The sequence below is a fragment of the Gymnogyps californianus genome, chromosome 21 (assembly GCF_018139145.2).
Source record: "Gymnogyps californianus isolate 813 chromosome 21, ASM1813914v2, whole genome shotgun sequence".
NCBI classification, from domain to species: domain Eukaryota; kingdom Metazoa; phylum Chordata; class Aves; order Accipitriformes; family Cathartidae; genus Gymnogyps; species Gymnogyps californianus.
In genome coordinates this window covers 6,269,945-6,279,950 of record NC_059491.1, presented here as the reverse complement: position 1 = coordinate 6,279,950, position 10,006 = coordinate 6,269,945, and the positions used below count along the sequence as shown (strand labels likewise).

General features: G+C 44.5%; 1 protein-coding gene across 1 annotated transcript; it reads left to right on the top strand.

Annotated features, from left to right (window-relative positions):
• Positions 1–1,136: 1,136 nt before the first annotated feature.
• LOC127024783 (natriuretic peptides A) lies at positions 1,137–4,096 on the top strand. Its single transcript, XM_050909456.1, has 3 exons — positions 1,137–1,261; positions 2,854–3,136; positions 3,400–4,096. The coding sequence occupies exons 1-3, from the start codon at positions 1,142–1,144 to the stop codon at positions 3,414–3,416; spliced, it is 420 nt and encodes a 139-aa protein (XP_050765413.1). The 5' UTR covers positions 1,137–1,141; the 3' UTR covers positions 3,417–4,096.
• The last annotated feature ends 5,910 nt before the right edge of the window (positions 4,097–10,006 follow it).

Below are 10,006 nucleotides of genomic sequence, written 5' to 3'. Positions count from 1 at the left end.
ATCTTGAAAACTTCATCTCTCAAAGAAACAAATAAATACCTTTTGTTTTTAATATATTAAAATAAACTTTTCATTTTAACCCCTCCCAAAACACACATATACACAAATTCATTCATTCTTCCTTGGGGTCAGATTCTGATACCTTCGCTGAATAACACCGAAAACCATCTATCTAAAGTTCTCGTCGAGCAAGTTGCTTTCTTGTATGACAGTACAAAAAGATTATTCCTGAATCTGACCATCTCTTCTTTAAATTTTATTGATGTAGGGTCAAGCCTTACCATCGATGTTTAAAGAAATCCCATTGATTTAAATGTTTAGCTGTTAATAAAGACTAGTGTTTTTCAATGGTGCCGAAGTCAGTTGTCGGGGGGGCTGGAGGTACTCCGTGTTCCTGCAGAGTCAGTCTAGAAGTTATCGTCTGTATTGAGGTGCAGATCAGGGCGCCTCTGTTGTTGGCAACACACAAATACAAAGTCTCAACGGTGATATCACCCCGACAGCAATGGGAACAGAGAAGTGGCCCAAACCTGGGATTTTCAGCACACTCCATGGTATGCGGTGGCTGTGCATATTCCATATATAGAAGGAAAGTGTGCACAATACTTTAGGTGTCCTAAAAGTAGATTTATCTTCAGCCTTTACTCTCCACCAAATACTCATCTGAAAAGCCCATTGTTTTCCCTGTAAAAGGTAATTTCCCTATGGAAAGCTTCTAACTGAGCGGAGTTTAGAGCAGTTTCAGGGTTGTTTCCCATCTCTGTAAATCTGACTATAGGGGTCTCTTGAAAGAAAATTGCTAAGAATTTCCAACTGGAGTATGTAATCACAGCGCCTGGTATCAAGAGGAGGGGGAGTGACATGAAATCACTGACTTGTGACATACATTCCTCAGCAACAGCAGCTGCTGCCTAATGACAGCTAATAAAGGGAATCTTCCCTTGACAGAGCTGCATGCCTGCAGTGGGACTGGAATGTGCCCCAGATAAATCCACCGATAACCTAGGAAGCAGAGATCACACCCAAAGAGTATAAAAGACAAGCTTCGGAAGAGAGAGGACAGGACAAGGAAGAGAGAGACCTGAAGAGACATCTCAGAAGAAACAGCTTGAACTTCCCCATTCCCAACGAACCCAGTGCCATGGACACTAAAGGCTCATTTTCCTGTGGCTTCCTCTTGCTGCTGCTCATCCAACTCCAGTCCAGCAGAGCCAACCCTATCTACAGCCTCAGCCCTGCCAAAGAACTGGCCAGTATGGAGGTGAGGACTCTCTCCTTTTGCAAGGTTAAACTTTTGGGGTGCTTAGCAGAGTGTGAGGTGGTGTTTTTGCCTTTTGCACGGTCGGATAGCCACATCAACAATCATATGCTGGGGAACAAAGTCTCAGTTCTTCACAGGGGTACAAAGAAGCTCTATAGAGCAATATCCTCCAGTCCTGGGTTCACTTGAGCTACTGGGTAGCAGTGGGAAACAAAATTCTGATGTTGTGGGATGCCTGCTTTGGGTTTTCAGTTCTTTTTCTCTTAAAGATCCACCTTCCTGGGAGCTAAGTCCCAGAGAGGGAAAAATGCATCACAGTAGCTCCATAAGAACAAATAGAAAACTTTCAGGTGGGCTCTTGTTTATCCCACTAAGTGGCAGGAACAGTGAAGCAGGACAATCAGACGGCTCTAGCTTTGTGGATTTAAAGAGAACTGGCTGCATGCGGATGGGAGATGAGGAGGTAAGGTGGAGCACCCAAAGTCAAACTTATAGAAAAGTTGCTAGAGGAATAGTATGATCATTTAGTGTGACTCATCCAGAAAAGCTTCTAGAGCTATGAAATTACCAGGTGCGTACTTTAATGAATGACAAAGAACATCCATTGTTGCAGCTCAATACAAGCTTAAGACTCAGTCTTGCAAGATGAAGTCTGAAAGCTCAAACTTTCCTTGGACTGGTACCAGTGACCAGCTTCTCACAGCATCAGACCCTGAGAACAAACTCCCTAGATGAATAGGACAGTGTCAGCCAAAGCTAAAGCTGCCTCATGCCTCTAGGCTGTTTCCAGCAGCTAGCTAAGAAGAGTGGCTTCCAAATGCATTCACTGTCCAGCAAGCCATAAGGCTCACTCCTCTCCACTCTACTTCCAGAGATAGACAATTAGATTCCTCTAATTGGTTGAGCTGCCCTTGAGGAGGTTATCTGATCCCTGTTACACAAAGCTTTAAAAATTATACAGAACGGTACCCAGGAAGAAGTCACATAGTAGACATAAATTTAGCATACAGGTATTTTCAGGGAGATGCATGTTATTTAAGGAGAAGCAATCCTGTAACTCCTGGGATAGAGATTAGTGAAAACACCAAGAGCTTCTCCAAGTGATGTCCATTGAAATAGCCAGGGGTGACAAGCAAGCAGACGGTCTCAGCAAAAAAAAAAAAAAGAGAAAGCCAACTGCTGGCAAGCAGCATCGCAGGCAAGTTCTGAGAACATGGGAGTGGACTATGGATTCAGAGGGACTTTGAGATTGTGTACCATTGGTGGGTTGAGTAGTATCTCCCTGTGCAACTCAGACCTTGCTTTTTTTCTCTGCCAAGAGCTCTCTAACCTTGCCAGTAAGATACACTTTCGTGGCAAGCAGCTTCATTCAGCTCTCAGCTAGAGCTACCCATAGGTGGAATGAATGGGAACAGGGATTTACTGAAGGGGACAGAGCTCAAGTACCACCAGCAACCCTGGGATCCAACCTGACAGTCTCCCTAGGGCTGAGGGAGGTTATGGGACCATTGATGAATGCAGAATTGGATGACTGGAAGAGCTAGCAAATGACCACAGAACTAGGAGTTTCATGAAATTAATCTTCTCTGTAGGCTCTGCTGGAGAAACTGGAGGATAAGTTTGCAATGATTGAAGCCCTAGAGTCCAATCCTGACCTGCAAGAACCCAAAATCCAGGAGGAGATCCCACCAGAACTCACAGATGACAGCGATGACCAGAAGGCTGAACCCAGGCTAGCACCCAGCACCCCTCTGTCCTACAGGAACCCCTTCCTCAAGAGACTGAGGGGGCTGCAGATGCCCAGGATGATGAATTCTGGCTGCTTTGGGAGAAGAATTGATAGAATCGGCTCCCTGAGTGGAATGGGTTGCAATGGTGAGTCCCACCTAAGATATTTTGCTGAATAGAACAGACTGCATCTATGTCGTGACAAGGGAGGAGCAGGTTCTCATTTAAGTCTTTAATAAGACATGGTTTGAGAATGGAATTCATTTTAGCCTAATATTTAAGCTAGTATTGGTTTTTCAGAAGAAACCCTGTGCCTATTGATTTGGTAGGTAAAAGCACTGCTGACAATGGTGGCATATACTGAGAGAGAAACAGATTCTAGTAACATTTATTTCATGTTTGGCTTGCAGGTTCCAGGAAGAATTAGGACAACCTCCCTATACCCTACTCTGAAGAATGCTTTACAGTACCCGTTCCTCCCAAGATGAAAGCCGGATGCTTTCTAAGCTCTTCAACAGAAAGTTATTCCTATTTTTATTTATTTATTTATTTATTTATTTGACGTTTTTTAAAGAACATTTCTTACTCTAGCACCAAGAGACCATCTTTAAATAAAACTAACACATTAGACATCTATGCTGGACCTCTCTCCTGTCTGTTGCATTAAAATTTCTTGTATTTTCCTAAAGTCAAAAGCCTATGTTTTATTGGTACTCTGGTACCCACAAGGCTGGATCTTACTTACACAAGACGGAGAAAGTATGAACTTGGTAGAAACAAAAATGAGTTTTTCACTAGAATTTTTGCCTCTGCACTAAGAAATTATAACAGATTAGCAGGGAAAAAAGCTTGCTCAACATTGAAAGACCAACATGAGTCCTCCTATAGACAGGGTTTCAGTAACAAGAGGGTCCTTTTGCTGGTATAGATTATTCAGTCAAGGGAACAGCCACAAATCCCTCATGTAAGCAAAATTTACATGAAAAGAAATAAGAAAAATCATAACACTCTAAAAGTTTCAAGATAACCAGAGGGAGGAAAGGGAATTCATTGTATATGCTTTCTAGCACTGCCCAAATAAAGGTTACGAGCATCAACAGAAAGATACATCATTAACTGTGTCTTGTCTCACTCTGCATGTGGCTGAGGTGTTGATCCCCAGTGTTTCTTGATGGATCCTCAACGGGCTTGAATCCTATCATGGTATTTCTCATGTGAGGGCAGATGGGAATCACTCTAATTACAAAGCAGCTTGTACATAACATTTATCACTTTCTGGGAATGGCCCCTCAAAGTTGTTCTAAACATGGCAAATGGGAACACTGCAAGTCTGATAAAGGTTTCATTTAAGCCTTTGTAGCTAGATTTCACACCTAGGATCTGAATTTGGCCCAAACCACATTCTCCCCCCCAAAGAGGGTTATATTGCCAAGACCACATACAGTTAGCACCCTAAGGACCAAATAGCTTGGATTCCCAAGTCAGCCACAGCAATGGCATTGAGCTCAGGCTCAACGCAACTGTCGTGTGATTGCACATACCGCTAGAAACGGTGTTATTTTTGGGTCTTGTTCCCAGCATCCATTACTCGAGCACACCGGAAAGCTCATTCAGGGCCTAAGAACACAGAAGCACCAGGACAGACTCAACTGCCGAAGTCTAATTCTGACTTTGCTTATGCATATGCGCATAGGGAGAGGAACGATACTTGGTCAAGATAAGCTATGGGGAGGCAGATGTGCCAGAGCCATGACAGTTGCTGATAACAGCTCTCAGGAACCATAGCTACAGTGAAACCGCAAGTTTGAGTGCTGAATGGCACACCACTCCTGCACATGCCTGTTTACAGCTAAGGCTGCTGTACCACTTTAATAGGGCTGATGTCACACATCACATTTCTGACAAGCCGCCCTCCCAGTCCTCCCTGTACTGCTGACATGGCCTCTGAAAGGCACCTGCGTGCTCCCTGCCACACTGGGCCTTGTGGTTCTTCCCTAGGGAAGAAGAGCAGAAGCCCACTCTGAGGGAATCATTTTGTTCCACTCCAATGGGAAACATCACATAGTGTGATACAAATCACATGTCAGAGCCTCTCCTTCCAGCAGCGCCAGCCAAAGATAAAATACTGCGTGCAACCGTGCCACATAGGTTTCCCTAGCAGGAGAACCGATTCTCAGGTCAAAATTCCAGCAGCTACCATGAGACATCTCTGCAGTGAAAAGCTACAGTAACTTTGCATTTACTCAGAGGCAGTTTCACAAAGCAAGGTGGTGTGAAGTCACCCTTTGGGGACCCTTTGTGGTGACAATGGGACTTTGTCTTCTCAAACAGGCTTTCCAAAGACACCCCTGCAGCCACCTGTTTCACACTGCAGCAAGATGGGAACACACAGGTGGGTCCCGCCACACTAGCAACGGGCAACAGCCTGACTTCCCATGTGCTGCTATAAAGGAAAGTAAAAACAATCCTCGTACTCTAACAATAACAGCCCTTGCTGGAGCTGAATTTTACCCAGTCAAGCAAAACTTGCACAGACACTGTAAATTGTCCCTCCCTGTCAGCCCCTCAAGGCACAAAACACTAATGAGTTCAGTGGAATGTGCTAAAAATGGCAAGAAGAGTTGGCACTGCCTGACCCAAAGCCAGGTGGGTCCAGTATTAACAGCAAGCCAGTTCCTGGTGGAACAAGTCTGTATTGGCTTGCAGACAGTATGTTAATAGACCCTGCGGTCTGGGAGAACCTAATCGAGAATAGGCAATCTAGGAAAAAAGCATCTTTGTGGCTGGATTTTTACTGCTACTCCCATAAACACACTGAGCTGTAAAGATCCCCCAGGGAAATCTCACAGTCAGGTCAGAATAGGACTGCACACAGAAACAAGCACTTGGAAAAGCTGAATGAGAGAAACTTAGCACTGATCGGCTCTACAGGCAAAGAGCATCACCCCCAAGGACAAGTGAAGCTACCACTGTTGCTGTGAGGGCTGGATCAGAGAGAGCAGGGAACAGTCTTGGGAACTGCCAGTCCCAAACAAGCACACAGACAAAAGCAGCCCACTGCTTATGGAGAAAGCAAGGACATCTGAAAGCTAAATGTCTCTCTAGAGCTGTATTGACTGCTTTCTAAAGAGGGTACAGAAATACTGTGGCCAAGAGGGTGCATATAGAAAACAAAAGGCTACACCAGGAACTTGCTTTCAGCGAGGACAGGAATTTCAGCCTGTAGGTGCAGAAATGAAGGATCTTGGAGCAAGCTAGCAAGTGAATTAATTTATCATCGGTTTCACAGAACACACACTGCGACCCAGCAGCATCAACGGCAAGTGGCACAGCTCTGTTCTTCACCAAAGGTCAGCAGGCTGACCTTTACAGCAGGCGAAGAAGAGAGGCACAAGCAGTTACCACAGCATGGGATGCATTACACGTTCATGCTCTACCTTACTTTGCAGCAACTTGGACTAGTGTTCACGGCTCAAAGATTCGAAGGACAGTCCTGTGGTCCCATATACACATCAGGTGCTAACCTGACCGCCTTTTATTTCTTCTGCTGCTGCTGTCACTGCAGTGGATTTTCACAGTTGCACATGCTATCCATGAAAGGATGCAGGTATTCCTTTCGACTAGGCCCTGCTCTCTTCCAGCAGTAGCCAGTTCTGCACAGACCCACGCCTAAACGTGAGGTAGCTTCCTTCAGGTTTGTAGTGGATCTGCCTATGGCGCCTGTAAATTTTGGAAACTAATCCTGGTAGAGCTGTTTGGAGGAAAATATGGGATTGGACTGGAGGAGAAACAAGCAGTATCAGACTTTTGTGAGGGCATGAACTGAAGATATGTTAATCTTCAGTTCTACATTAATTCCTACTAAGTCTTCACACCTATCCAAGATACATCTCAAGTCTTCTAGAGAAACTTCCCCTAGGGGAAGGTAAGGTTGGTGACGTGTCAATAATAGTGTAGGAAAAAGGCTAGTGGCCATGCAACCAAACAGGCACTTCAGAGTTTTGCTTTAGAAACTGTGCTGTCAACCCCAAGACAGGGAATCAGTGTAGCTTGTAATTGTAAAAAATTCAGAAACAGTCTAACCACAGGATGCCTTTGGGACAAAGCTATCACTGCAAAGCAAGAGCTGATGTCAAAAGCAGCTAATGCAGGTTAGATTCCAAGTAACTATTCAGCACTAAGCATGGGGCAGGGTCCTGAAATCCTGCCCTTTTCCACCCTGTCAGGCAGCAGAGTGCTTTATAAACCTTAATCAACCCCCCACAACACAGCACCTAGGATGCATCCAACTGCTATCATGCTCGTTGTGCAAAGGAAAAAATATCCCAGTGGGATCAGAGAAGGACCAGGCTAACACCCTCCACCCAGCTCTAATGACATTTGCCACCTCCTGCAATGCCAGACTTCATACTTACTTCCTAATAGCTTCTGGCAGTAACCCTGACTGGCAGTGCATAATTCAGCAGCTTTCTTTCCTTTGAACTTTGAAATACAGTAATTACACTAGCATGCTTCATGTACACTGTAAGGCATGAGCCTCATTTGGAAAAGTGGTCTGGTCGGCGTGGTTTTTTTGGCAAATTAGATTTCAGGGTTTCTTTCCCCCTCAGACACTGCACTATCCCTTTCCAGCTTCCCACTAGATGAAATGTTTCACTGAAATCCCAGTCTGCAGGCAAGAATGCCAAGAGGAGCTGTCACCACTGCTTTGTTTCTCTAAGAAATCATACGTGAAGTATAGGGCACACACCCTCCGCTGCTGCAGGGAAGCGTGGAGCTGTGCCAATTCGCATAACAATCTGGCCATATCCAGCTTGCTTGATTTACTTTCACTGAAGCTCGGCCCCCAAAGGCCTTTGCTGATTGACATCTGCTTGATAAGTGTGTCCCAGTCATCCTAGGCAGCAACTCTTTACAGATGATAGTACACTGGCACCGTGCCCGAAGACAGAGGCTACCAGCAGCATGGTCATATAGTTCAGAATTTAGCAGAAAGCCTGTTGACAATTCTGCCGTGTTGAGAACAGCCTCTCCCCGAGTCTCTCGCATGCTTACCCAGAGGTACAGCTCCCGTTAGACGGTTGGCACCCAGTTGTCCAACACTTGTCTCAATTTTCACACTGAAGAAGGAAGAGTCCAGAGACATTGCTGAGAGATAAAGGAAGGGGGATCTTTTCTGGTGCTTTTCTTACACCTTTGAGGTGTGAAACATCTTGAAACAAATCAAGAATGTTTCTTGCAGCAGATGTCCCTGTGCTGTCATTCCCTGCTGGAGCTGAACCATTGCCACTCCAGTGACAGCTGCTATGGAAAAATAACTTTAAAAGGGAATCTTCTGCTGGCTCCAATCCCCAATCCTTTACCAGAGCAAGTGATAGAACGCAGTGGGCTTTGTTCTTTGAGTCTTATTCTTGCCATCATTGCAAGTATAAAGAAAAGAGGTTTCAAGATCAGTCTCATAGCGAGGAGAAGTAAAACACCGAAGTGAAACAAAAAGGCAGGAAGAAACTTTAAGACCACAGGATGAGCTCTTGTACCTCACTGCTGGCAACCAGAAACAGCTGCTGCCTTTGGGCCCTTTCACTGATTGCTTGTAATAGTTTCTGAGGCCAGCCTTTCCATCATCCTATCTGAACAAAAGGAATTAGTACAACAGGGGTTCCTAGTTCAAAGAATCCTGAGCACATCAGTTCCCCTCTCAACAGTACAACACACCCTTTGTAAGCAGACAGTTATACCATGCATGTATTTTGTTTTCCTAGCAGCAGACTCTATCCCTGAGTGATATACTTCCACAAAAAAAAGACAAAAATAACGCTTACAGTTGTAATCACAGTTTGGGGTCTTTTATGTGGGAAGGAAGGAAGGAAGGAGGATTTGTAAGACCCTACCTTCCCATCTCCTGAATGCTCTCTTGGAAAACCAGCAGAATCCTGTATAGAAAAAGCAGAGTTGGGAGGAGGGGAAGTTTTAAGAAAACAGAAGGTAGTGAGAAGGCAGCTAGGGTCAGGCTGCTATGCTGGGAACTGGGAAGAAGCAAAAGAAAGATAAAATCAATGTGTAAAGTCAGCCATCCCACAGAGATACTCTCTAGTATAAGCAATCAAGGAGCTGCTGGGGGAGTCAGCAAGGGTCTCAGGGTTGTCCTGTTTTTTCTGTTAGAGTCATGAGTTCTTCAACACAGTATTGTTTTCTATGTTCGTCTATTCAAACTGGTATATATGGGTTCCAGTCTCCCGCTCCTAGATGCTTAAGAATCACTGAAATGTGTGTTAAACCATACATGCCCCATACAACAACTCATGCTTTTATTTCTGCAGCTTTGAAACAGCCTGGAGAAAGGGACATCCTGCTTACTATTAAACAGTGATCTCAACGTCTAAACCTCACAAACTGATACCACTCACTTCCCAGATGGTGGTGGAACTCACTGCCATCTCATTCCAGCTATGAACAAGCTGTTTCACACACTCCATTTGAAAAGCTACAGTGGATGCTGAAGAGGCTGAGTGTATCCCACTGGCGCTGAAAAGCGCTTCAGCACCCTGGACAAGAAGAGCAGCTTCATTCTCTCATCTTGCAACACAAGTGCAGCCGAAGTTCAGGGCGGCCATCCTCTGTTTCTTCCTGTGTTTGCTGCATGATACACATCTGTATGTGTATGCATATATGCTAAAGTAGGCACCTTGTATCTTGCCAGCAAATCAAATAAAAAATAATAATAAAAAAATCTCACTGAACAACACTAAATTATTCTGCTAGATACACAGTTTACAGGTACGGGGATCATGACACATGGTTGGATTTAATGAGTTGCTTTAAGCATAAATGTATTACACAGCTTTTCTAGTAACCACCTCTATAATGCATGATAAAATGCAAGACAAACCACCACTTATAACTGGTTTTGATCCCTCCTTCTTCAGGCAAGAAACTTTACTGCTTTTATTCTTTGCAATAGCAATCACCTTGCTTATAATCTTGACACCCAAAGCAGCCCTAAAGCTGACAAAGGCT